Raw genomic sequence first — 26,106 nt, 5'->3', positions numbered from 1 at the left:
CCGTAGCGCCCGGCGCCGGTCCGTACCTGACTGACGAAGGGCCCCGGGACGCCGTAGCGCCCGGCACCGGTCCGTACCTGACTGACGAAGGGCCCCGGGACGCCGTAGCGCCCGGCACCGGTCCGTACCTGGTTGGCCAAGGGCCCCGGGACGGCATAGCGCCCGGCGCCGGTCCGTACCTGACTGGCGAAGGGCCCCAGGACAGCGTAGCGCCCGGCGCCGGTCCGTACCTGGTTGACCAAGGGCACCAGGACGGCGTAGCGCCCGGCGCCGGTCCGTACCTGACTGGCGAAGGGCCCCAGGACAGCGTAGCGCCTGGTGCCGGTCCATACCTGACTGGCCAAGGGCCCCAGGACAGCGTAGCGCCTGGTGCTGGTTCATACCTGACTGACGAAGGGCCCCAGTACGGCGTAGCGCCTGGTGCCGATCCATACCTGACTGGCCAAGGGCCCCAGGACAGCGTAGCGCCTGGTGCCGGTCCATACCTGACTGGCCAAGGGCCCCAGGACAGCGTAGCGCCTGGTGCCGGTCCATACCTGACTGGCCAAGGGCCCCAGGACAGCATAGCGCCCGGTGCCGGTCCGTACCTGGTTGGCGAAGAGCACCATGATGGTGTAGCGCCCGGCGCCGGGCGGCATGTACTTCACTGTGAACGTGTCATTGTCGTTCTTGATGATGTCGAAGTCGATATCGGCCTCCAGCGGCCCCACCACGCCGGGGGCGCACTTGATCCCGATGCTCACGTCCCCTGCAACACAGCCAGGCCAGCCCGTCATGGCGGAGCCCGGCGCGCCACGCGCAGGCCACGAGCAGGGACAGCCGAGTCCCAGGAGCAGCAGGGGATGGGCCGGAGGGGGCGGGGGGGCTTCGCTCTCTACCCCTGGGGAGGGGCAGGAGGACATGAGCACCCCCTGGCACCCGCCAGCCCCGCCCCCAGAGAGCCCTCCTGGGTAAGGCCACCTCGCTCTCCATGCCCCACGTGCCACGCTCACTGACCCAGGCCTGACCCATGGGTTGGCGCTGGCGGGAGGCCGCCCCGTGACACACCAGGCTGAGACCCCTCACACTCGTTCCACAAGCCAGCGGGCCCCCGACAGCCATCAGCTCCTGCGCGCGCCTGGCAAGGCTGGCTTCCCCCGGGGCGTGGCGCAGCAGGGACCCCCCCGTGGGCCCGCAACCGGCCCTACCTTGCCCGGCCTCGCTGCAGTCCACGGTGAAGTAGGTAGGCTCGTTGGCCTTGAGTCCCGTCTTCTCCACGCCGGGGCCGTACACCTTCACCTTGTCCGGGTGGCTGCCCTCGCCCACGGCCACCTGCAGGAGCAACGTGCCGAGTCCGTGGGCCCCGCCGGCAGAGGGGCCCAGCCCCCACCCGCTTCCGTGGCACCCAGGGAGACGGCTCGGCACGGGGCCCGCGAGTGACAGGAGGGGGTGGGAGCTGGGACCTCCCCCGCGCCCCCCGCGGTGCTGCGCCCACTCAGCCCCCGGCGAGGGGGTCGCTCACCCGGAAGGGGCTCTTGGGGACGTTGACCCCGCCCCAGGAGATGATGATGGTGTGCTTGATGGGCTTGCGGGGCACGTAGACGCAGTGGAAGGTGCCGTCCCCGTTGTCCTTGATCTTGATGTCGATGGGGAAGCCCTCGGCGTCCTGCGGGCACAGCAGGGAGCTCAGCAGGGATGCTGGCGCCGCAGGGCAAGGGTCACCCTTGCGCCAGGCCGTGGGCCCGCCCTGCGGCGCGGCTGCCAGCCGCTCCTCCTGCTCCCCGGGGAACCTGGACCCGCGCAGGATGGGGCTGCACAGATCAGCCCCTGGGCCATCCGGCCCAGTATCCCGCCTGCTGCTGCTCCTTCACCCCTGGGCCCATCTGACCCGGTATCCCGCCTGCTGCTCCTTCACCCCTGGGCCCATCTGACCCGGTATCCCGCCTGCTGCTCCTTCACCCCTGGGCCCATCTGACCCGGTATCCCGCCTGCTGCTGCTCCTTCACCCCTGGGCCCATCTGACCCGGTATCCCGCCTGCTGCTGCTGCTCCTTCACCCCTGGGCCCATCTGACCCGGTATCCCGCCTGCTGCTGCTCCTTCACCCCTGGGCCCATCCGGCCCGGTATCCCGCCTGCTGCTGCTGCTCCTTCACCCCTGGGCCCATCTGACCCGGTATCCCGCCTGCTGCTGCTGCTGCTTCACCCCTGGGCCCATCTGACCCGGTATCCCGCCTGCTGCTGCTGCTCCTTCACCCCTGGGCCCATCTGACCCGGTATCCCGCCTGCTGCTGCTGCTGCTTCACCCCTGGGCCCATCTGACCCGGTATCCCGCCTGCTGCTGCTGCTGCTTCACCCCTGGGCCCATCTGAGCCGGTATCACGCCTGCTGCTGCTGCTGCTTCACCCCTGGGCCCATCTGAGCCGGTATCACGCCTGCTGCTGCTTCACCCCCTGGGCCCATCTGGCCCGGTATCCCGTCTGCTGCTGCTTCACCCCTGGGCCCATCTGGCCCGGTATCCCGCCTGCTGCTGCTGCTGCTGCTGCTGCTTCACCCCTGGGCCCATCCGGCCCGGTATCCCGCCTGCTGCTGCTTCACCCCATGGGCCTGTCCGACCTGGTATCCCGCCTGCTGCTGCTGCTGCTCCTTCACCCCTGGGCCCATCCGACCCGGTATCCCGCCTGCTGCTGCTGCTGCTTCACCCCTGGGCCCATCTGGCCCGGTATCCCGCCTGCTGCTGCTCCTTCACCCCTGGGCCCATCTGACCCGGTATCCCGCCTGCTGCTCCTTCACCCCTGGGCCCAAAATATTTTAGAGTCCAGATTTGATCATTTCCTCGTGAAAATGGCAAAGGAGTCCAGCTGTCCCAGGGACTCTGGCGAGCCGTTCCCGGCTGGGACAGGAAGAGCCCGGCAGGCGGGAGGTACTGCCCAGGCCTGGCCAAGAAGGGGAGTGACTGGGAGATTAGAGAATCTACAGAAATAGCCAACTCATTAATAAGGGAGGATTCCAGCTCTCCGCACGCTGACGGGGCCGGCCCCTCGGGACGGGCGACAGCGATTAAGTTTCTTCACACCTTAAATGGCTGCTTCGGGGAGCAGCAGCAGGTTCTGGAACCCACAAGGGCGGGGGGAGGCGATTCTTGATGTAGCCCTAAGTGGACGCGGGGTCTGGCCCAAGAAGCGGCCAGAGCTGGACCGCGTGGAAATAGTGACCAGATCTTGACCAATATCACATCCTTGCGGACGGGCGCGGGGGGAGAACAGGACAGGAGCCCACCGGAAAACCATTTCATTTCAGAAAGGGGAAGGGCGGACCAATAAGCAGGCTGGCTCAGTGGAAATGAAAACGTTCAATGCCCGGAGTGAAACGCCTGCAAACTGCATGGGAACGTTTCAAAGCTCCCTTAATAGAGGCCGAGAAAGAATCGGAAGAGCAACTAGCCAAAGACTCATGAAGTAGCAGCACAAAAGTGTCTCAGCACATCAGAAGCAGGAAGCCCGGCAAACAATCAGGGGGGCAGATCGACAGATTCACGGGGCCCCTGGGCCAGGTGTGGAGGGGGTGGCTCCATGCTCCCAGAAGAGGCGTGGCCTCAGGTAGAAGGGGCAGGGCTGGAGCAAACCCAAACCCAAGCCATTCTCTTTAGGTGATCCACCTGAGGCACTGCCCCGGATGGGAAATGTGGGGATTCTTAAAGGCACAGGGGCCTTTTGTATCCTTGGTTGAGCCAAAAAAAAACAAAAAAAAAAACCACAAGTTTGGTCTCCCGTTTTTCGCCATGAAAGCATCTGACAAGCCTACTCCCAAAACAAGGGCAGCAGAATGGCAGGTGAATAGGAATGTGGACAAATGCAAAGCGATGCACCTTGAAAAGAGCATCCCGATTATACACACAAAACGATGGGGACCAAATTGGCGGTTACTATTCGAGAGAGAGATCTTGGAGTCACTGTGGAGAGCTCTCTGCAAACAGCCACTCGGGGTGCAGCGGCCATCCAAAAAGCAAACCCAGTGTGAGGCACCATTGTAAAAAGGATGGAGAAAAAGACAGAGACGATCGTATTGCCTCTCTAGAACGCCACGGGGCGCCCACATCTTGAGTCCTGCGTGCAGATGTGGCCACCTCATCTCAAAAAAGTTATCTTGGCATTGGAGAAAGCCCAGAAAAGAGCAATAGAAACACGGAGGGGTTTGGAACGGCTGCCACATGAGGAAAGATTAAGACGACAGGGACTTTTCAGCTTGGAAAAAAAGCTGACCCACTATGGGTGGCTGAGATAGAGGTCTATGAAAATACGTTATTTACTTCTTCTCGTAACATAGGAAGCAGGGGTCACTGGGCAGCGGGTGTAAAACTAACACCAGGAAGTGTTTCTTCACGCAGCCAACCTGTGGAACTCCTTGCCGGAGGACGTGGTGAAGGCCAGGACTGTAACAGGGCTCAGGAAAGAGCTAGCTCAGTTCCTACCTGGGCATAGATCTTCAGCTCGGCTTTCCCTGCTCCCCGCGTGTCGATGGTGAACTCGGCCGGCTTGTCCACGATGCAGCCCGTGGGCTCCAGGCCGGGCCCAAAGGCCTTCACCTGCCGGAAGGAGTGGCAGGAGTCAGCCGGGCAGCCCTCCAGGAGCGCACAGCCGGGAGGGATGTACCGAGCCCCACGCGGCCGGGCAGCAGCTCCCTGCCCCAAAGGGACCCCCCCCATGCAGAGGGGACCCTTCACTGAGCACCAGTCCCTGCCGGGGTGCATGGAGGGGCCAGAACCCCGGGAAATAGGCTGGAACCCCCCAGATTTATTTCACAGGCCCCAGTGAAGCTACTGAATGGCACCGTCTGCGTGGAGACGGCACCCCCTCGTGGCCTTGCACCCCATTCCTGACCCCAGCCAGTCCTCCGCACCAGGGCTCTGTGGGAACCAGCACCCCCTAGAGGGGAAAGGTCCTAGGCCCCATTCCCTGCCCCTCTGAGCTAGCCAGCCAAGGCCCCCCCCCCCGAGAAGTTTTCCTCAGTTTCCCTCATCGACGTCAGACTCATCCATCTGACCAAAGCTTTTGAAAAATTCCTGCTGTCTGTCCCCTAAAAGCCCCCCTTACCCCAGAGCCAGACTCCTGGGAGAGAAGCCCAATGCCTAGGAAGGGAGGAGGAGAGGGGCTGAGCCAGTGTGGGGGAGGAGACAGGCAGCAAAAAGATGATGTGTCACAGGCCCCGTACTGCACAGAGCTAATGGAGAGTCTCCTCCAGTGTCGGGCGCAGGAGTGGGGGGGGGGGGGGCATACCTTCTCGGGGAAGTACTCGTTGGTGGCCGGCTTGATGTGGGCGATGAAGGGGCTGTCCTTGATGTCCTCGTCGTCGCAGATGACGTGCACGGCGTATTCGCCCGGCTCCGTGGGCCAGTAGCGCACGTCGCACGACCCGTCCCCCTTGTCGTCACACTCGATCTTGGCCTGCGACGGACCCTCGATGGAGAAGCCTGGGAGGGGGGCCCGGGCTGGCGTCAGCGGCAGGGCCAGAGCTATCCCCCTCCCCCCATGCCGGAGCCGGACGGCTGCGCTGGCCCCTCCATGCCCACGAGGCCTTGAGACGAGGGCGAAGGGCCCGAGCCCGCAGCTCCGCAAATTCCTTCCCTGCCTCCCCGTCCCCGAGCCCTTCTGCCCTGCCCCCACCCAGAGCCCTTCCCCCCACGCCCCAGAGCCCTTCCCCCGCACAGAGGGCCCCCCCACTGTCCTAGAGCCCTTCCCCCGCAGAGAGCCCCCCCACTGTCCTAGAGCCCTTCCCCCACACAGAGGGCCCCCCACTGTCCTAGAGCCCTTCCCCCGCACAGAGGGCCCCCCCACTGTCCTAGAGCCCTTCCCCCGCAGAGAGCCCCCCCACTGTCCTAGAGCCCTTCCCCCGCAGAGAGCCCCCCCACTGTCCTAGAGCCCTTCCCCCACACAGAGGGCCCCCCACTGTCCTAGAGCCCTTCCCCTGCATTCCCAGAGGCCCCCCCCCCCCACCGTGGGCCCCCAGAGCCCTTCCCCCGCACCAGGGGCCCCCACCCCTCCCCCCACTGTCCTAGAGCCCTTCCCCCACATCCCCAGAGGCCCCCCCACCACCACTGTGGGCCCCCAGAGCCCTCCCCCGCCCCCACTGCAGGCCCTGCCACCTGCCGTCTTACCCAACGTCCCCACTTCGGTGCCAATGGCCTCCACCACAAAGTCGGCGGATTTGCCCACCATGCCAGTCTCCAGGCCGGGGCCCCAGGCCCTGACTTTCTGGGCACCTGCCTCCGGCGCCACCTGCACCTCGAAGGGGCTGCGAAGGAGACAGAGCGTCAGAGCCAGGCCGCTGCTCTGTGACCGTGTCACCACTAGTGCAACGAGCGTGTCAGGGTCAGCCTGCTCCTTGGCTTTAGAGCCCTGGATGAACCAGGGCAGGAACCCGCATGTGGTCGGCCAGCGTGAACCGAGTCCACGTGCAAGGCCCCGGCACAAGTCCACGTGCAAGGCCCCCGGCACAAGTCCACGTGCAAGGCCCCCGGCACAAGTCCACGTGCAAGGCCCCGGCACAAGTCCACGTGCAAGGCCGGCCCCTTACCTGCGGGGGATGCTGTAGCCACCCCAGGAGATGGCCACTGTGTATTTGCCAGGCACCACAGGGTAGTAGTCACATTCGTACACCCCCTCGCCAGCCTCCCGCACCTTCACCGGCTCCTCCGTGCCTTCTGCAGAGAGAGGGGGGGTTGCATGTGGGACTCCTGGCTGGCCAGCGTGGCAGCAGCCGTGCACCGTGTGCCTGGCTTGGTGCCTGCTGGTGACGGACCCCCAGGCTGGGGCTGGAAGTAGCCCCATCTCTAAGCAATTCACCCTGATTTGCCCCTCTCCGTGGTGCCCTCAGTAACCTCCTGTGTTACACCGAGCTTGGGGTAGCCGGCCAGTGTGACATGTTATGTCCAGCAGGGAGCAGCAGTCTCTCACACACACAGCTCAGCAGGTGACTTGGTTTCCCCAGTACCACACACACACACAGAGCTCAGCAGGTGACTCGGTTTCCCCAGTACCACACACACACACACACACACACACACACACACACACACACACACACACACACACACACACACAGCTCAGCAGGTGACTTGGTTTCCCCAGTACCCCCCCCCCCCCCACACACACACACAGCTCAGCAGGTGACTCGGTTTCCCCAGTACCACACACACACAGAGCTCAGCAGGTGACTCGGTTTCCCCAGTACCACACACACACAGAGCTCAGCAGGTGACTCGGTTTCCCCAGTACCACACACACACACACACACACACACACACAAAGCTCAGCAGGTGACTCGGTTTCCCCAGTACCCCCCCCCCCCACACACACACACACACAGCTCAGCAGGTGACTCGGTTTCCCCAGTACCCCCCCCCCCCCCACAGACAGAGACACAGTTCAGCAGGTGACTCGGTTTCCCCAGTACCACACACACACAGCTCAGCAGGTGACTCGGTTTCCCCAGCACTGGCCCAGGTGCTGCTTTGCCGGGCACTGACCCGCCGGGTGACCCACACTCACTTGGCCCCTTGACCACGACCTTGAGCTCTCCGCTGCCGGCGCCTTTGGTGTAGACCTTGAAGTCGGCCGCCTCCTTGACACGCAGGCCCTTGGGCTGGAGGCCGCGGCCCGTGGCCCGGCAGGCGCTGGGGTTGCAGGCTGTGGGGACGGGGGGACAGAGTTTAGCAGGGAGGAGGGGGTGGCCCGAGAGGCATGGGGCACTGGCTGGGGCCGAGCGCTCCCGTCCCCTGGCGGCAGCAGGAGAGCCGGCACCGGCAGGTCCCTGCTCGGGGGCACAGGCCCCCCGCACACACCTGGCGCTCGGCCCCTGCCCTCGCCGGGGAAGAGCTGGAGCCGCGGGGCCCCCGAGCAGCCGCAGGGCGGCTGGGCCTCCGCCCGGGGTCCTGGCTGGGACGCTCTCCGACGGCGAGAACCGCCCCCCGCGGGCGGCTGGAGGAAGCCGCGGTGAGTCAGGGATTCCTGTTTGCGCGGCAGGGCCGGGGCCGGAGTGTCACCGGGGCGTCCGGGTCACAGAGCAGCCCTGGGGCCGCGTCCCAGGGACAGGTGTCTCCTGCGCGGCCGCGGGGAGGCCGTGCCAGTGGGGCCCGGGAGCAGGGGTAGGAAGAGCCCACCCCCGGGCTGCGGCAGAGGGGGCGGAGGCTGCCCAGAGCAGTGCCAAGGTGTGCCCAGCAGGGGCCGAGACCGGCCTACCGCCCCGCTAAGCGGAACCCCTGCCCTGGCCCGTCCCCTGCCCCGTCGGCTCAGTCAGCACCAGCACCCTAGCGGGCGGGGCTGGGCGCGGAGGGTGGGCAGGCCGGGGCGAAGGGCAGAACCAGGGGCAGAGGGCGGGCCAGGGCGGAGCTGGGGGCAGAGAGAGGGCAGGAGGCCAGGGGCGGAGGGCGGGCCAGGGCGGAGCTGGGGGCAGAGGGCGGGCAGGAGGCCAGGGGCGGCGGGCGGGCCAGGGCGGAGCTGGGGGCAGAGGGCGGGCAGGAGGCCAGGGGCGGCGGGCGGGCCAGGGCGGAGCCGGGGGCAGAGAGAGGGCAGGAGGCCAGGGGCGGCGGGCGGGCCAGGGCGGAGCCGGGGGCAGAGAGAGGGCAGGAGGCCAGGGGCGGAGGGCGGGCCAGGGCGGAGCTGGGGGCAGAGAGAGGGCAGGAGGCCAGGGGCGGAGGGCGGGCCAGGGTGGGGCTGGGGGCAGAGAGAGGGCAGGAGGCCAGGGGCAGAGGGCGGGCCAGGGCGGAGCTGGGGGCAGAGAGAGGGCAGGAGGCCAGGGGCGGCGGGCGGGCCAGGGCGGAGCTGGGGGCAGAGAGAGGGCAGGAGGCCAGGGGCGGAGGGCGGGCCAGGGCGGAGCTGGGGGCAGAGAGAGGGCAGGAGGCCAGGGGCGGAGGGCGGGCCAGGGCGGAGCTGGGGGCAGAGAGAGGGCAGGAGGCCAGGGGCGGAGGGCGGAGCTGGGGGCAGAGAGAGGGCAGGAGGCCAGGGGCGGAGGGCGGGCCAGGGCGGAGCCGGGGGCAGAGGGCGGGCAGGAGGCCAGGGGCGGAGGGCGGGCCAGGGCGGAGCTGGGGGCAGAGGGCGGGCAGGAGGCCAGGGGCGGAGGGCGGGCCAGGGCGGAGCTGGGGGCAGAGGGCGGGCAGGAGGCCAGGGGCGGAGGGCGGGCCAAGGCGGAGCCGGGGGCAGAGGGCGGGCAGGAGGCCAGGGGCAGAGGGCGGGCCAGGGCGGAGCTGGGGGCAGAGAGAGGGCAGGAGGCCAGGGGCGGAGGGCGGGCCAGGGCGGGGCTGGGGGCAGAGAGAGGGCAGGAGGCCAGGGGCGGAGGGCGGGCCAGGGCGGAGCTGGGGGCAGAGAGAGGGCAGGAGGCCAGGGGCGGAGGGCGGGCCAGGGCGGGGCTGGGGGCAGAGGGCGGGCAGGAGGCCAGGGGCGGAGGGCGGGCCAGGGCGGGGCTGGGGGCAGAGGGCGGGCAGGAGGCCAGGGGCGGAGGGCGGGCCAGGGCGGGGCTGGGGGCAGAGGGCGGGCAGGAGGCCAGGGGCGGAGGGCGGGCCAGGGCGGGGCTGGGGGCAGAGAGAGGGCAGGAGGCCAGGGGCGGAGGGCGGGCCAGGGCGGAGCTGGGGGCAGAGGGCGGGCAGGAGGCCAGGGGCGGAGGGCGGGCCAGGGCGGGGCTGGGGGCAGAGGGCGGGCAGGAGGCCAGGGGCGGAGGGCGGGCCAGGGCGGGGCTGGGGGCAGAGGGCGGGCAGGAGGCCAGGGGCGGAGGGCGGGCCAGGGCGGAGCTGGGGGCAGAGGGCGGGCAGGAGGCCAGGGGCGGAGGGCGGGCCAGGGCGGGGCTGGGGGCAGAGGGCGGGCAGGAGGCCAGGGGCGGAGGGCGGAGCTGGGGGCAGAGAGAGGGCAGGAGGCCAGGGGCGGAGGGCGGGCCAGGGCGGGGCTGGGGGCAGAGGGCGGGCAGGAGGCCAGGGGCGGAGGGCGGGCTCTCACCTTCGGAGATGGTGACGGGGAAGGGGCTGCGGGGGATCTGGGCGCCGGCGAAGGTGACGCAGATGCTGTGGGGTCCCTCCAGCACAGGCCGGTAGGTGCAGCGGAAGGTGCTGTCGCCTTTGTCCTCCAGCACCACCTCCACCGTGTCGCGCCGGCCCTGCGGGTCCACGATCACCACGCCCACGTCGCCCGTGCCCGCTCCTGCCAGGACAGGCAGCATGAGTGCAGGGCCCCGCAGGGCTCCGCCCCCGCCCCCTGCCCCGCCCCCACGGGGCTCCGCCCCCTGCCCCGCCCCCACGGGGCTCCGCCCCTACCTGCGGTGTAGATGTCGAAGTAGGTGGGCTTGTTGGCCACGTTGCCCACGGGCTCCAGTCCGGGCCCCCGCGCCGTCACCTTGTTGGCGTCGCCCAGCGCCATGCCCACGGTGACGCTGAAGGGGCTCTTGTCGATGTTCTGCCCGGCAAACAGCACCGTGACCTGGGCCGAGAGAGCCCCGTGAGCACTGGCACTGGGGAGCAAGCCGGGGGAACACGGGGGGGGGAGCAGCCCCTGGTCGGGATGGGGCTGTGCTGCGGTTTCCATAGCCATCGGGGCAGAGCACGTCCAGCCTGAGTGCCCCTGAATGCGGCCACCTCTGGGGGGGCACCACAAGAGCAGGAGCCCCCCGGCTGAGTTTGGTTTGGCCGGCAGGGCCCAGGCAGAGATGCCAACGCCCCCCCCGCCCCGGCAGGCAGCTCACCTTGTGCAGCCCGGCCACCTTGGGCACGTAGGTCACCGAGTACGTCCGCCTCTTGTCGTTGTTGGCCACCACCTTGGCCTGCAGAGGAAGGGCCCAGGGGTGAGGCTGGCTGGGCCAGGGCATGTCACCGGCACCCCCACGCCCAGAGGGCCCCGGCCCTGCCCAGCGGTGCCCCAGGGCGGCGAGCCCGCTAGGGGGACGGAAGCAACGAGGTGCTGGGAGTTGGTGAGGGTCACACAGCAACCCCCGCACCTCCTGCTCTAACCACTAGACCCCACGCCCCTCCCACAGCAGGGATAGAACCCAAGAGTCCTGCCCTCAGCCGCCCCCTCCCCCGCTCTAGCCACTAGACCCCACTCCCCTCCCACAGCAGGGATAGAATCCAGGAATCCTGACCCCCAGCTTCCGCTGCTCTAACCACTAGACCCTGCTGCTCCCCGTGCCCTGGCTCTGCCAGCTGCAGGGGCGTGGAGGAGCTCCCCCGGGGGCAGTGCAGGAGGGGCAGGCTGGCCCCAGAGCCCTACCTCCTCGGTGTGTCCCTCGGGGTCCTCGATGTAGACCAGCACCTCGCCCAGCCCCGCCTCCAGCGTCTCCACCGTGAAGTGGGCCGGCTTCAGCACCATGTTCCCGTGGGGCTCGATCCCTGTGGGACCAGGCACAGCGGGGCTCAGGGGGGCAGCAGCTCACTGCACCCCCATAGCTCCGCCCTGAGCGCTTCTAGCTCCGCCCCCAGCCCCACAGCCGGTTCCTGCCCCCTCCACTTCCCCATTTTTCCCCCAACCCTCCCCAACAGCCTATGCCCTTCCCCCACAGCCTGTTCCTGCCCCCTCCGATCCCCCCATTTTTGCCTCTTCCCCTCCCCCACAGCCAGTTCCTGCCCCTCCCCATGCCCAGTTCTTGTCCCTGGTCCCTCTTCTCCCATTGTGCCCCCCGGCTCGGTGTGGGGCGGGGCCTGCTGGGGCGATACCCCTGCCCCGTGGGGGGGGGGGGGGGAGGGCTGTACCGGGGCCGAAGGCGGTGGCCTTCTTTGGGTTCAGCTGCTTAGAGCGCAGGGGGGCCCCAGGCTTAAGCTTGGCCTTGGGGAACTGGGACAGGTAGGTCATGACGGAGTGTTCGTCCACGTCGGGGTCCACGATCTCCTCCGGGGCGATCACCTGCGGGGGGGCAGGGCACTGCTCAGGGCCTGGGGCCAGAGCCCCGAGCACCCCCGTCCCGACACGCCGCCCGAGCCCCCATGCTCTGCCCTAGCGCCCCCCGCCCTGACACGCCGCCCAGCCCCCATGCTCTGCCCTAGCCCCCCCGCCCTGACATGCCACCGCTCCGAGAGCCCCTCAATGCGCTGCCCTCCGAGAGCCATCCCCGACACCTCCCCGGAGCCCCAAGAGCCCCCCAGCTGGCCTGCTGCCCCCCAGAACCTCCCCACTGCACTGCCCCGGGGAACACCCCCTACCCCCCTGCACCGCCCCCAAGAGAGCCCCCCGACGCACCCCGCCCCGACGCGCTGCCCCCAAGACTCTCCAGCCCGGGGTCGCCGGCCCCCAGCCCCAACGCTCGGCTCTGAGACCCCCAGCCCCCGGGTTGCCAGGCCCCTCCAGCTGCACGTGCCGCCCCCCGCCCCGACTGGGATCCTGAGCCCCACCTGCCCCAGCCCAGGGGTCCCGTACCTGGGGCACGCCCAGCCAGTCGTCCGCCTGCTGCATGGCTTCCCGGGCGTTCTCCACCGGCTGGTTGGGGTCCCAGGTCTCCCAGTCGGGGCACAGGCCTGTGGGAACACGCGGGGGAGAGTCAGGCCGGCGGTGCGGGCCCGGCACGGCCTTGGCACAGATACACTCCCCAGGGCACCGCCTGACAACGGGGCATTGTGGGCTTGCCTGGCACTGTGCCAGCTCCGGCCCGGGGGCTCCTGGACCCGCCGGGGGGTCCCCACTGGCAAGGAGGGCCCCACTCTTTGGGGGAGGGGAAGAGACAAACCAGAACCGGATTCCTGCCCCTGTCCCAAAGTGAGCAGTTCCTTCCTCCCTCCTCTCCAGCCTTGAGTGGCCTGCAGAGGGAGTGTGCCTAATGGGTAGAGCCAGCCCTGGCCCTGTGCGCGCCTCAGTTTCCCCATGGGTGCCATGCCAAGCTGTGCATGCAGGTAGGATGGGAGATGGAGGGGTCCCCAAGCCAGGTGCGCAGGCGGGACGGGAGAGGGAGCCAGATGACAGGATGAGGGACTTTGTGGCATCGCTGCTGCAGTAGGTGTCACGGGGGGCTCAGGTGGGCCCCCCAGCACCAATCTGGCCTGGCCTAACCCAGAACTCCATCCTGGGGCACCAGTCTCCTGGGAGTCCGATAGGGGGAGCCCGGGGGTTTCCCCTTGGCAGGGTGTGGGTTATCGCGGCATGCACCTGTACCGGGCGGGTACAGGCGACGGGGTAACTGCAGCGCGCACCAGTACCGGGCAGGAAACAAGTGAAGGGGATACCGCGGCGCGCGCCTGTACCGGGCAGGGAACAGGCGAAGGGGTTACCACGGCATGCGCCAGTACCGGGCGGGTACAGGCAAAGGGGTTACCGCAGCGGGCGCCTGAACCGGGCGGGTACAGGCGAAGGGGTTACCGCGGCGGGCGCCTGAACCGGGCGGGTACAGGCGAAGGGGTTACCGCGGCAGGCGCCTGTACCGGGCGGGTACAGGCGATGGGGTCACCGCGGCAGGCGCCTGTACTGGGCGGGTACAGGCGATGGGGTCACCGCGGCAGGCGCCTGTACCGGGCGGGTACAGGCAAAGGGGTTACCGCGGCGGGCGCCTGTACCGGGCGGCTACAGGCGAAGGGGACACCGCGGCGGGCGCCTGTACCGGGTACACTCAGGGAAACACTCACCCGGGGCACAGTTGTCCACCAGAGCGCCCAGGGCTTTGCCATCCTGCCAGTCGCGGTGGAAGTTGGTGATGGGCAGCTGGGGCACCTTGTTCTGGATCCAGCCCAGCAGCCGCTGCTTCGGCGTCTGCTTCTTGGCGTCCTCCTCGTCCTCATCCTCCCACATGGGCATGGAGATGGAGTAGTGCAGGATCAGCGTCCAGACCAGCCCCAGGATCAGCTTCAGGTTCCCGTCCACGATGGCCTTGCTGTCTGCGGGCACAAGGGGGGGGGGGGGGTCAGGCCGGGGCGCCCGCTGCCCCTTGGCGGGATCCGCACCCCCAGGGGCACAGCTGGCAAGTGCGAAGCCGTGTCCTGGTGCCCCTCAGGGCCAACCCGCAGCCCCTGCCCCCCGGCCCCTGCCCCCTGGCCCAGCCAACGCCCCTCAGGGCCAACCCGCAGCCCCTGCCCCCCGGCCCCTGCCCCCCGGCCCAGCCAACGCCCCTCAGGGCCAACCCGCAGCCCCTGCCCCCTGGCCCAGCCAACGCCCCTCAGGGCCAACCCACAGCCCCTGCTCCCCGGCCCAGCCAACGCCCCTCAGGGCCAACCCGCAGCCCCTGCCCCCCGGCCCCTGCCCCCCGGCCCAGCCAACGCCCCTCAGGGCCAACCCGCAGCCCCTGCCCCCTGGCCCAGCCAACACCCCTCAGGGCCAACCCGCAGCCCCTGCCCCCTGGCCCAGCCAACGCCCCTCAGGGCCAACCCGCAGCCCCTGCCCCCCGGCCCCTGCCCCCTGGCCCAGCCAACGCCCCTCAGGGCCAACCCACAGCCCCTGCTCCCCGGCCCAGCCAACGCCCCTCAGAGCCAACCCGCAGCCCCTGCCCCCTGGCCCAGCCAACGCCCCTCAGGGCCAACCTGCAGCCCCTGCCCCCCGGCCCCTGCCCCCTGGCCCAGCCAATGCCCCTCAGGGTCAACCCACAGCCCCTGCTCCCCGGCCCAGCCAACGCCCCTCAGGGCCAACCCGCAGCCCCTGCCCCCTGGCCCAGCCAACGCCCCTCAGGGCCAACCCGCAGCCCCTGCCCCCTGGCCCAGCCAACGCCCCTCAGGGCCAACCCGCAACCCCTGCCCCCCGGCCCCTGCCCCCTGGCCCAGCCAATGCCCCTCAGGGTCAACCCACAGCCCCTGCTAGCCCAGCCCTGCCCCCCCAACTCTGCCGGTTCCCCTCACTCCTGCCCCACAGCCCCCATCCTGCCCCCACTCCTAGAGGAGAGGCAAAGGGACCTTGCACAAGGAGGGGGTGGGGGAAAGCCCCCATAGCCAGTTCACCCCCACCCCATGCTCCTCCAATGGGACAGCAGGGGAGGGGGAGCCCATGGCTTGGTCCCCCCCAGCCCACGCGCTCCAGGCCAGCCTCCGGGGGGGCATAGGGTGTGGTATGACTTGGGCCCCCCCTTCTCCGTGCTCTGGCAGGGAGCCCGGCCCGGGCTGCAGGATCCATGGGCCTCGCTGGGGCGGGGGAACGACGGGCCCGCCCCATCCTTCCTGCTCTGACTCTTTCCATGAGCCCTTGCCGGGCCGGGGGCCAGGCCAAGAGCCGGGGGGAGGGGCTGTAACAAGGGCCCCCCCCCAGCCATCGGAGCCCTGCAGGTATTCAGTGCCAGGCTCCGTATGCCCCCAATCCAGCCACCTCTCACCCCACGTCAGCCCCTGCCCCCCCAGCCTCTGGGCTCCCCCGCCCCACACATCGGGCATCCTGCTAAGGCCAGGCTGCCGGAGAATCCCTGCTTGATCACTACGGAGCCTCTGACACACAGCCGGCCACTCCCGCTTCCAGCCAGCAGGGGGCAGCCCTGCTCCGCTGCCCGTGGAGACGGGAAGGAGACTGGACAGAGCCTCAGACGCCAACGCTGGAGAAAGCGGCATTGCCTGTTGGGCTAATTCCTGGGTCCTAGGGGGGCTGGCATCCCCCCCCCCTGGTGCCAAGGGTGTAACGTGCTCGGTGCCACGCACGGGGGTGGGGAGCCGTGCCGGCCTGGCGGGGGCTAGCTCTGCCAGTCGTGCTCCGCCTGCTCGTGCCCAGCAGCGGCGGGAGGGGAGGTGTTACCAGCAGCTGTGTCCCACCCCAGAGGTGGCTGCATTTCCGAGCTGGAGGCGCGTGGCTCTGGGATGTCCGTGGGCCAGCTCTGCTCTGGCATCCCAAGCCCGGCCCCACACGGCTCCACCTGGCCCCACGGAGCCACAAGCTTCGCACGCCGGAGCCGCTCGAGCATTCGCCTCCGGCGGGGGCAGGTCTCAGGCGCGGTCACGACAGAAACCAGACAAAGAGCAGGCCCTGCCCCCACCGGCCTGCGCCCCCCCCCCCCACGCTAACCATTATACCTCACTCCCCTCCCCCCGCCAGGGACAGAACCCAGGAGCCCAATCCCCCAGCCCCTCTCTTCTAAGACCTACACCCCCCCCAACATCGCTCCTGGCCTCCAGCCACCCCCCAAACTCCAGATCCCACCGGAGGGGGCTCTGTGCTGTGGCCCCCAGAAGGTGGGGGAGGGAGGGATGCTGGGTGACGGGGGCTGTGTGCTGTGGCCCCCTGAAGGTGGGGGGGAGGTACGCTGGGTGAGGGGGATCCGTGCTGTGGCCCCCAGAAGGTGGGGGAGGGGGGAGGGGGAGGTACGCTGGGTGACGGGGGCTGTGCGCTGTGGCCCCCAGAAGGGGGGGAGGTACACTGGGCGAGGGGGGGGCTGTGTGCTGGGGGAGGGGGGGTAGCTGGGTGAGGGGGATCCGTGCTGTGGCCCCCAGAAGGTGGGAGAGGGGGGGTGGGCGGGGGGGCTGTGCGCTGTGGCCCCCAGAAGGGGGGGAGGGGGAGATGCTGGGGGGGGGGGCTGTGTGCTGTGGCCCCCAGAAGGTGGGAGGGGGGGGCTGTGTGCTGTGGCCCCCAGAAGGTGGGAGGGGGGGGCTGTGTGCTGTGGCCCCCAGAGGGTGGGGGGGGGCTGGGTGAGGGGGGGCCCCTTGCTTGACCCCCAGTAGGTGGGGGAGGGGGGACACTGGGTGAGGGGAGAGCTGTGTGCTGTGGCCCCCAGAGGGTGGGGGGGACACTGGGTGAGAGGGGGTCCGTGCTTGGCCCCCAGTAGGTGGGGGAAGGGAGCGGGGAGGCTCGGCGAGCGGGGCCCCGTGCTGCAGCCCCCCCCGGGGCGGGGAGGGGAGGGGAGGGGGCGGACACGGAACAAGCAATTGGATTTGGCCCAGGGAGGAAATGGCTGCGGATGTTCCCAGCCAGGCTCCATTGATCCCCTGCGGACGAGGGGGAGGGGACGGAGTGGGGGAGGGGCAGGGCAAGGGGGAGCAGAGGGGAACCCCTCTCGTGCCCAGCCAGCCGCAGGCCTCCACGTGATGGGGGGGGCTGGTCCCTCTCCGGGGGGTGGACAGGTCTGGGAGACTGGGGAACCCCCACCCTAAGGGAAGCAGGTGGGACTGGCTGAAGCTCCCCCCCCCCCTCCCAGCTCCGGGGCCAGGGCTCAAAGCCTGATTTGTTCTGGGGGGGGGGGGGCCAGGAACAGCTGCTATTCCCAAGCCCCTCCCCCGCCTCTGGACACCAAAGGGAGCCGCTCAGCTGTTCACGCCAGAAGGGGCAGCTGGGGGGGGGGGCACATGGAGAAACTGGCCCCTTTGTTCCCGGGGCCGAGGGGGGGCCCTGCACCCGGGCCCCCAAGCTTCAGATGGGGCACCCAGGTTTGGAAATGGCCTGCCACCCCCCCCCCCAGCAGTGATCCGGGGGGGGGGGTCCTGGGAGATGCTAGGCAGGCTCAGAAGGGGGTGCTGGGCTGGGGGGGCTGGCAAGGGGCACCCAGGGTCAGGGGCTCGGCGGGGGGGCACCGAGGGAAGGGGACGGAGGGGGCTCGGCAGGGGGTCCTCTCCCCACAGATTGCACAGGCAGGCCTGCCTGGCAGAAGTACGTGGTGGGGGGCTGGGGGGGTCCTAGTGAGCTGCCATCCACGCTCTACCCCAGCCAGCCTGGGGAGAGGAAGCCCCCCGGGATGAAGCCCCCCCGTCCCCCCGCCTGTTACAGGTGCCCTGGCTCAGTCCAGCCTGAGGGGTCAGCTGAATTAAATCTCGGGGGGGGGGGAACATCCCCCCATCCCTGCTCTGACCCCCCCGGTGTCTGCCTTGGGGAGCAGGGGCAGGCCACTCTCAGACCCCCCTTTTCTGTCCCATCCACAGACTCGCCCAGTGAGGCCCGGGGGGGGGGGGGGGTCGGCCCACGCGGAGCCGGGTAGCAACACAGCCCCTCCGGGGGCCCTGAGTCCTGCCCCAGCAGCGGGGGCGGCTGGAGCCAGCGAACATCTGGGCCCAGCTGCAGGCTCCCTGCCCAGCCCCGGCTGCATTTTGAGCCCATCCCAGCAGGTCCGTCCCCCCTCGCCCCCCCGGCAGCCCCAGTTCTGTGAGCGCAGCCCCCAGGCCAGGGCAGCGTGAGGGGGAGACCCGGGGCTGCACAGAGCGGATCCCCACCCCCCCGCTCGCCCCTCTCCCCAGGATCCCAACACGCCAGCCCCATGCGTGTCACGAGCGTGCAAGGCTCAGCCACGCCCACCGAGGGGGCGGCTGGCACCTGTCTCACTGGCGCCTGGGGAGTCGTCGCAGGGCCGGGCCGGCCCCTGCCCTCCTTCCCCCAGGAGCCTCTGCGGCCCACTGGGCCCAAACCGCCCAGCCCCGGCGGGGAGCCCGGCCCCGCGGCTCCGGCCGCCCCCCCCTCATCGCTGAGCCCTGAGGTCAGCGCGGAGCAGCCCAGCACGGTCTCCGGAGGGATGAGCTCACCACGGCGCAGCCCGGGGGCGGAAAGGGCCTGGCCTGACGCCGCCCCCAGGCCCAGCCCCCCGGGCACTGCTGGGAGACACGCAGCCGCCTGGCTCACCCCCACCTGGGAGCCTCCCCGTCGGGCATGCAGTGCCCAGGGGCCTGCCACAACCGCCGGGGCCACGCACAGCGCCACGGCCATGGCCACACGGGGAGGCAGCCGTGCCAGGCGGACAGCTGGGAGGGGCACGGATGCAGCAACATCCTACTGGGGTGTCCAGAGCTGACAAGGCGGGAGCGGGCAGAGCCACGGTGGGAGCAGGTGGGTGGGCGGAGCCGCAGTGGGAGCGGGCGGAAGCGGCGGGGTTGGGTGGGGTGGGCGGAGCTGCGGTGGGAGCGGGCGGAAGCGGGGGTGGGCAGAGCCGCAGTGGGAGCAGGCGGAAGCGGGGGTGGGCGGGGCCGCAGTGGGAGCAGGCGGAAGCGGGGGTGGGCGGGGCCGCAGTGGGAGCAGGCGGAAGCGGGGGTGGGCACGGAGCCTCGGTGTGAACGGAGCCGCAGTGGGAGCAGGCGGAAGCGGGGGTGGGCGGGGCCGCAGTGGGAGCGGGCGGAAGCGGGGGTGGGCGGAGCCGCGGCGGGAGCGGGCGGAAGCGGGGGTGGGCGGAGCCGCGGTGAGAGCGGGCGGAACCGGGGGTGGGCGGAGCCGCAGTGAGAGCGGGCGGAAGCGGGGGTGGGCGGAGCCGCAGTGAGAGCGGGTGGAAGCGGGGGTGGGCGGAGCCGCAGTGAGAGCGGGTGGAAGCGGGGGTGGGCGGAGCCGCGGCGGGAGCGGGCGGAAGCGGGGGTGGGCGGAGCCGCGGCGGGAGCGGGCGGAAGCGGGGGTGGGCGGAGCTGTGCGTGGGCAGAGCCACAGGGGTGTTTTCACATGAGGAGACATTGCCCCCAGTGCCGGTGACCCGGCCGAGGGGTCTCGGATCTGCCTGCACGACCCGTCCCCTTCCCCAGGCGCCCAATCCTGCGCACCAGTCAGTCCCTCGCGCCCCACCGCGGCCTGATAACCAATCCAGGGCCGCCGGTCCACGAGCCGCCAGCTTGCCATGTGCTGATTGGCTCCCCTTCCTCTGACATCACAGGCCCGCCCTCCTGCTCTCACCAATGGCTTGTGCCCAAAATTGTCCCTCTCTTGACCAATCCTTGTGACCCCTCCTACCCCCCCCCCCAGCAGCCGGGCCCGGCCCGGCCCAATGACCACACCCCTGATGCCAGTCCCGCCCCCTCCTCAGTGACTCCACCCACTAGCCATCCCCACCGCTGCTGCCAGTGCCCATCTTGCCCCCAGCAACTCCCCCCCCAACTCTGTTGGTCCTTTTGTGCCCCTCCCCCAGCCCACCATGCCACCCCCTCTCTGTCCATTGCCCCCCCCCAGCCCCACAGCTTCTGGGGAGCTGCCTGCCCGAGGGTCTGGGGCAGGGCCTGCTGGGGGGGCACCGGGCCTAGGGCTGACAGACCGAGCTCAGCTGCTCACAGCAGCTGCCCCAAGCGTGTGGGGCTGGGCTGTGCAATGGGCACAGGTGGCAGGATTAGCCCGAGAATTTCTCCCCCCTCCCCAGCAGCTGCTGCCAGCCCCACGCTGGGCTCCTGGCTCGGCCAGGCCTGTCTGTCTGTCTGTCCCAGGGAGGGGGTCAACTCGGCCCCTGCCAGCCCCACCCAGCACCCCTGGCTCAGCCCCTCCTGCTCCCTGCCCAGCCTCCCCGGCCTGCCGGGACACAGGGCACAGCCCCCCACCTCCTACACCCCAGAGCCAGTCACCCCCCCAGCACACGCCCAGCCGCCCCATCACCGCAGGGGCGCCCCAACCCAGCCACTCACTGACCCCCCAACCCAGCGACATGCCGGAGCCCGGCCCACGAGCCGCCAGTCCCCTAGCCAGACAGGGGGAGCCCCAGGCCGGGGGGCAGGGGGAAGGTGTCAGGCTGCACCGGCCCCCTAGTGTGCCCCCTACGCCTCAGCCCCCTTGGCACCTGGCTTCCCAAGCCACCGGCCATGCTGGGGGGAGGCAGGACCAGGCCTAGCCCGCTGCTTCCAGCACATTCCAGAGTAGGGCAGGGTGCCCCATGCCTGGCTGGCACCGAGGGGGGCAGCTCCCCGGGACCCCACCTGGGTCTGACCCAAGTCGGCAGCCAGGGTGGGGCGCCTGGGGGGGCTCCCGGGAACGGCACCAACACCTTCGCCTGCCCCATAGCGACCCCCGGGAGCGCTCCGGCCCAACGGGGCTCCCCCGGGCCAGCTGCGCGGCAGGGAGCGGAGCCGGGACAGGTGCTGGGGAGATTCTCGGAATTCCAGCCCCCCGGCGGCTGTGGGAAGGCCCCATAGACCAGCCCCGGAGGCCACACAAACATGGCACCCGACGGCCGGCAGCCCTGGGAGCAAGATCCCCTGCCGGCCCGCCCCGCCCCCCCAGCCCTGCCGGAGCCCCCCACTCCCGACCCACAGCCCCCCCTGCCGGCCCCAGGCCCCCGGCCCCCCAGCCCTGCCGGAGCCCCCCACTCCCGACCCACTGCCCCCGCCAGCCCGGCCCCGCCCCCCCACTGCCTGCCCCCCCCTCCCGCCAGCCCGGCCCCGCCCCCCAGCCCTGCCGGAGCCCCCCACTCCCGACCCACTGCCCCTGCCGGCCCGCCCCGCCCCCCCAGCCCTGCCGGAGCCCCCCACTCCCGACCCACTGCCCCCGCCAGCCCGGCCCCGCCCCCCCAGCCCCCGCCGGCCCCGCCCCCGCCGCCCCCCCAGCCCTGCCGGAGCCCCCCACTCCCGACCCACTGCCCCTGCCGGCCCGCCCCGCCCCCCCGCCCTGCCGGAGCCCCCCACTCCCGCCCTGCCGCCCCGCCCCCCCAGCCCTGCCGGAGCCCCCCACTCCCGACCCACTGCCCCCCCCCCGCCGCCCCCGCCAGCCCGGCCCCGGCCCCCCCCAGCCCTGCCGGAGCCCCCCACTCCCAACCCACAGCCCCCCCCCCCTGCCCACCCCCCCCTGCCCCCCAGCCCTGCGCCCCCCCGCCCCCGCAGCCCTGCCGGAGCCCCCCACTCCCAACCCACAGCCCCTGCCAGCCCCGCCCCCCCAGCCCTGCCGGAGCCCCCCACTCCCGACCCACTGCCCCTGCCAGCCCGCCCCGCCCCCCCAGCCCTGCCGGAGCCCCCCACTCCCAACCCACAGCCCCTGCCAGCCCCGCCCCCCCAGCCCTGCCGGAGCCCCCCACTCCCGACCCACTGCCCCTGCCAGCCCGCCCCGCCCCCGCAGCCCTGCCGGAGCCCCCCACTCCCAACCCACAGCCCCTGCCAGCCCCGCCCCCCCAGCCCTGCCGGAGCCCCCCACTCCCAACCCACAGCCCCTGCCAGCCCCGCCCCCCCAGCCCTGCCGGAGCCCCCCACTCCCGACCCACTGCCCCTGCCAGCCCGGCCCTGGCCCCCCGCCCCCGCCCCCCCAGCCCTGCCGGAGCCCCCCACTCCCGACCCACAGCCCCTGCCGGCACCGGCCCCCCACAGCCCTGCCAGAGCCCCCCTCACTCCCGACCCACAGCCCTGCTCAGCCCAGGGTAGCCCCCTGCCCCATCCCAGCCGGCAGGATTTTGGTGGGGTGGGGTGGAGAGTTACTGGTGGCTCCAGCCCCCTCACCCTGCAGCGGGAGGAGCCCTTCCCCACGAGCCCCGAAAGTGGAGAGGAGCCGGGGCAGGAGCCCAAGGGACCCTCCCCCATCCTGGCTGGAGAGACCCAGGCGCTGGGCCCGGGACAGGCCTGGGCAGCGGGGGAGGGGAGACCAGCCTCCTCCCCCTCCCCCCCCAAACAGCTCAACCCCAGTGGGGCAGGCGAGAGCCGAGGCAGATGTGGGCTCAGCAGGCATCTGCCGAGCAATGGGGGGGGGGGGGGACGACTAGGCCTCCCGCTCTAGTGTCAGGGCCTCTCCGCGGGACCCCCCCGGAGGACGTGGGGGAAGCCAGAGGCAGCCCCATGCCACCCTGGGGCTCCCCTGTCCGGGAGCTCACCCCACTTCCTTGGCTGGCCCTGCCGCCCCCTTGCAGCTCCTCCCTGCCCCACCCTGGGGCAGCCCCTAGGCCCAGACCCCGTCCCGGCCGCGCCTGCCCCAGCTGCCCACGGTGTCAGAGCCGTCCCTGGCCGGCCAGCCCCACCGCGCCCGGGCTTTGGACACCGAAGGGTTAACCCCGCGGGCTGAGCCGGGAGCCTCCACGGCCTTTTTTAGGCTTCTGCGCCAGGCTCTGCCCCCCGCCCGCGGGAGGGAGAACAATAAATCCGGGCCAGGCCGCTCCTGGAGCCAGGCAGCAGCTGCTCTCGGCTCAGCCCGGGCTCTGAGCGGGGCCGCGCCACGGCCGCCCCCCTCGGGCTTCCCAGAGCGAGCGGGACGCCAGGCGGGGCAGCGGGTCAGGCCTGGGCAAGGCGCCAAAGCTCCGGCCCGGCTCCAGAGGAATGAAATCACAAACGGACAAGCCGGGCGGGGGGGAGGGGGAGGCGTTGCCAAGGGCCCCACCAGCCTTCGGAGGCCGGCTGCCCCTGCAAGCCGCCCTGGGCCCAGCGCAATCGCTCGCCCCCCGCCGGAATGCGGCTGCCTCTGGGGTGGCACGCGGCAGCTGCGTCGCGGCCACCCGGCAACGCCACACATGTGAGGGCCGAGCCCCCCCGTGGGACCAGCAAGGGCCGGAGCTGGGGATGGGTCCGCCCCACGCTTGGAGGGGGCCCCCGCCCCGCGCAGAACAGCAGATCTGTAAGCCCGGCCCTTCCCCTCGCGCGGTGAGTCAGCCAGGGACATGCACAGATGCCAGGGAACAAGTGTGGCTGGGGGCCGGGGCGGGCTGCTCCAAAGCTCCGTTCCACCGTCCCCGGGAAGACGGATCAAAGCCCCCGACCGCCCAGAAAGTCCCCTGCAGCCTTGCTCCTCCAGCTTTGCTCCCATCCCCGCCGCGGCAGCACCCCTCCATGGATGGGGCGCTCACAGGGCCCACCCCGCGCCCCGGCCTGCATCCCAGTCAGAGCCCCGGCGCCCCCCCCAGCTGGGGCACGTGGGGAGACACTCGCCCTCGGCCTTCTCGTTTCCAGCGAGGGCCGTGAGAACCGGGAACCTCGGATTCGCTTGGCTTTCCGTCCTGCCCGCGGCTCCAGCGGTTCCCCCCCCCCCCCCGGAGCTGGCTAATCCCTAGTTCCCTGGGCCAGAAACAGGCCAAGAGGGCCAGGGCCCAGCCCACGCACCGGCCCCCTGCATCTCCCTAGCCTGCTGCTGGGGCACCTCCTAGGGGGGAGTCGTGGTGCCCCCCCCCCCCGCCGTGCCAGGGTAGGCATGAGGAATTCCCTCCCCCCGCCCCGAGAAAGGTGGGAAAGTTTTACTGTCCCACCAGAAGACACGAGCAAAACCAGCGCTGAGGAATCAAATTCCCCTCGCCCCCACTTGACAGTCGTCAGACCTGGCTGGCTACCGATCTGCTCAACGGTGTGTGTGAGAGACACACACACGCCTTGGGGGGGATGAGTGTGTCACCAGTATGCAGGTTAGTCAGGGCACAGTCAGCATTAGCAGGGTATGTCTAGGGGAGAGCGAGCGAGGGACGCGCACAAGGGGCGGTAGTGTGTGTAGTTGCACAATCAGCGTGGCATTCCGTGAAGGGATCCGTGCAAGGGGGGCCGCCCGTGTGTCAGGGCCAGAGACCAGTGGGTGTGTCTGGGACGCAGCACAGCGTGCGAACGAGGTCTCTGCCTGCCAGAGGCACCAGGGCCTTCGTGAGACACGGATCAGCGTGCGTTTGTTAGTGACACAGACCGGTGGGTGTGGGGATGAATGAATCTGTGGCACCACATGCAGATCACTGGGTGCGAGGGGTGTCCGTGTCCCAGGCAAGTCAGTGGGGACGTCAGAGCCAAAACCGGGCGAGAGATCAGTGGGTTGAGCGTGTGTCACACACAGACCAATGAGCGAGAGCGAGTGTGTCAGAGCATGCGCTGATCAGTGGGTGTGTCTCACCACAGCTCCATGTGCGTGAGGCACAGGCAAGGAGCGAATGTCAATGTCACAGGCAGATCAGTGCGCGCGAGTGAGCGTGCCAGGGGAACCCGCCGGTCAGTGTGTTCACGAGCAGCTTTGCACGTGTCACGGGCAGATCAGTGAGCGTGCCAGGGGCACCCGCCAGTCAGTGTGTTCACGAGCAGCTTTGCACGTGTCACGGGCAGATCAGTGAGCGTGCCAGGGGCACCCGCCAGTCAGTGTGTTCACGAGCAGCTTTGCACGTGTCACAGGCAGATCAGTGCGCAAGAGTGAGCGTGCCAGGAGCACCCGCCGGTCAGCGTGTTCACGAGCAGCTTTGCACGTGTCACGGGCAGATCAGTGCGCACGAGTGAGTGTGCCAGGGGCACCCGCCGGTCAGCGTGTTCACGAGCAGCTTTGCACGTGTCACGGGCAGATCAGTGCGCACGAGTGAGTGTGCCAGGGGCACCCGCCGGTCAGCGTGTTCACGAGCAGCTTTGCACGTGTCACGGGCAGATCAGTACACACGAGTGAGTGTGCCAGGAGCACCCGCTGGTCAGCGTGTTCACAAGCAGCTTTGCACGTGTCACGGGCAGATCAGTACACACGAGTGAGCGTGCCAGGGGCACCCGCCCACCAGTGTGTGCACAAGCGGCTTGCACGTGTCTGGCACGCAGAGGGGGGAGAGGCACGTGCAGACGAGGGGCGCGTCTCCAGGGGGGGCTCACACGCAGTCCACGCCGCTCCCCCCCCCCCCCCCCCCGGCCCCGCTCACCGATGGACACCAGCTTGATGTGCTCCCGCTCCAGGAACTCCAGCGCCACGGACACGTTCTCCAGCTTCATCTGTCGGAAGTTGGGGCGCGCGTGGTACTTGCGGTACATGCGCTTCTGGCTCAGCACCTCCAGCAGCGCGATGAGCCGCAGCCCGTCGCCCAGGTCGCGCTGCAGGTCGCCCAGGTGCTTGTGCACGCACTTGAGGTGCTCGTTGCACCAGCGTGTGAACGTGTTCTGCTGGATCTTCTTCCAGGGCGCGTCCTCCGCCAGCTCCTTCTCCGCCGCCGGCAGCTCCTCGGCCGGCGCCGCCTCGCCGCCCGGGCCGCTCATGCTGCCGCCCCGCTGCGCTGCCCAGTGCGCGGCCGCCCGGCGCAGGGGGGTTTTAAGGGGCCGGCCCCCGCCCCGCGCCCCGCGTCAGGCCGCCGCGCTCGCAGGAATGCCGGGCCCTGACCATATACAAGTAAGGGCCGGGAGCAACTTTCCTCGCCCCCCCGCCGCGATAAGGGCCGGCCCGGCCATTGGGCGCCGGGGGCGGGCGGGGGGCCGGGATTGGCTCCGCCGCGCCCCCCCGCGCCGCACGCCCGGGACATCTGGCTGCTATTTTTAACTGCCCCGAGCGCCCGGCGCGGGGGGAGCCGCCCTCCTGGCGGACAATGGGAAGGGGAGGGGGCTCCGTGGCCCCCCCAGGACCCCAGGGGGGGTGGCAGCGCGGAGCCGTGTGGGGCTGGAGCGGGGAGCCGGCGGCCGGGGCGCTGGGCTCTGTCCTCGGGCCGGCTGGCGCCCCGTGCCTCAGTTTCCCCGCGCGGGGCGGAGGGGCGGCAGCCCCGCGTGGGGCGCTTGGGGATCCCGGGTGGAAGGTGCTAGAGCCGGGCCGGGTGCGCTCAGCGCTCCGAAAAAGCCGCGGGGGGGAGGGGGCCGCCCGGAGCCTCATGCCTCTCTCATGATGCGCCGCTCAGAATAGCCCGGAGCGGGGCGGGACGGGCCTCACCTGGCATCCGGGCCCC

The 26,106-nt window shown here is 70.6% G+C and overlaps 1 protein-coding gene across 3 annotated transcripts in view; it reads right to left on the bottom strand.

Moving 5' to 3' along the window:
• FLNC (filamin C) overlaps nucleotides 1-25,466 on the bottom strand; it is a 53,795-nt gene extending 28,329 nt beyond the window's left edge. For 2 of the 3 annotated variants that reach the window (XM_075924948.2, XM_075924955.2), the window contains exons 1-16: nucleotides 25,102-25,465; nucleotides 13,559-13,807; nucleotides 12,363-12,460; nucleotides 11,702-11,852; nucleotides 11,223-11,341; nucleotides 10,699-10,776; nucleotides 10,274-10,436; nucleotides 9,960-10,160; nucleotides 7,524-7,661; nucleotides 6,550-6,676; nucleotides 6,131-6,267; nucleotides 5,253-5,446; nucleotides 4,448-4,561; nucleotides 1,502-1,645; nucleotides 1,188-1,311; nucleotides 588-748 (exon numbers count right to left, since the gene is read on the bottom strand). In XM_075924948.2, coding sequence (XP_075781063.2) covers nucleotides 588-748; nucleotides 1,188-1,311; nucleotides 1,502-1,645; nucleotides 4,448-4,561; nucleotides 5,253-5,446; nucleotides 6,131-6,267; nucleotides 6,550-6,676; nucleotides 7,524-7,661; nucleotides 9,960-10,160; nucleotides 10,274-10,436; nucleotides 10,699-10,776; nucleotides 11,223-11,341; nucleotides 11,702-11,852; nucleotides 12,363-12,460; nucleotides 13,559-13,807; nucleotides 25,102-25,432 — 2,529 coding nt within the window. In that variant the 5' untranslated portion in view covers nucleotides 25,433-25,465. Of the gene's footprint in view, nucleotides 1-587; nucleotides 749-1,187; nucleotides 1,312-1,501; nucleotides 1,646-4,447; nucleotides 4,562-5,252; nucleotides 5,447-6,130; nucleotides 6,268-6,549; nucleotides 6,677-7,523; nucleotides 7,662-9,959; nucleotides 10,161-10,273; nucleotides 10,437-10,698; nucleotides 10,777-11,222; nucleotides 11,342-11,701; nucleotides 11,853-12,362; nucleotides 12,461-13,558; nucleotides 13,808-25,101 lie in introns of all 3 variants that reach the window. The other variant, XM_075924962.2, reaches the window with a different exon arrangement.
• Between the last annotated feature and the right edge of the window lie 640 nt (nucleotides 25,467-26,106).

Source organism: Pelodiscus sinensis, chromosome 1 (genome assembly GCF_052426305.1).
Source record: "Pelodiscus sinensis isolate ZL-2025 chromosome 1, ASM5242630v1, whole genome shotgun sequence".
Taxonomy (NCBI): domain Eukaryota; kingdom Metazoa; phylum Chordata; order Testudines; family Trionychidae; genus Pelodiscus; species Pelodiscus sinensis.
This window is presented reverse-complemented; position numbering and strand designations above follow the sequence as displayed.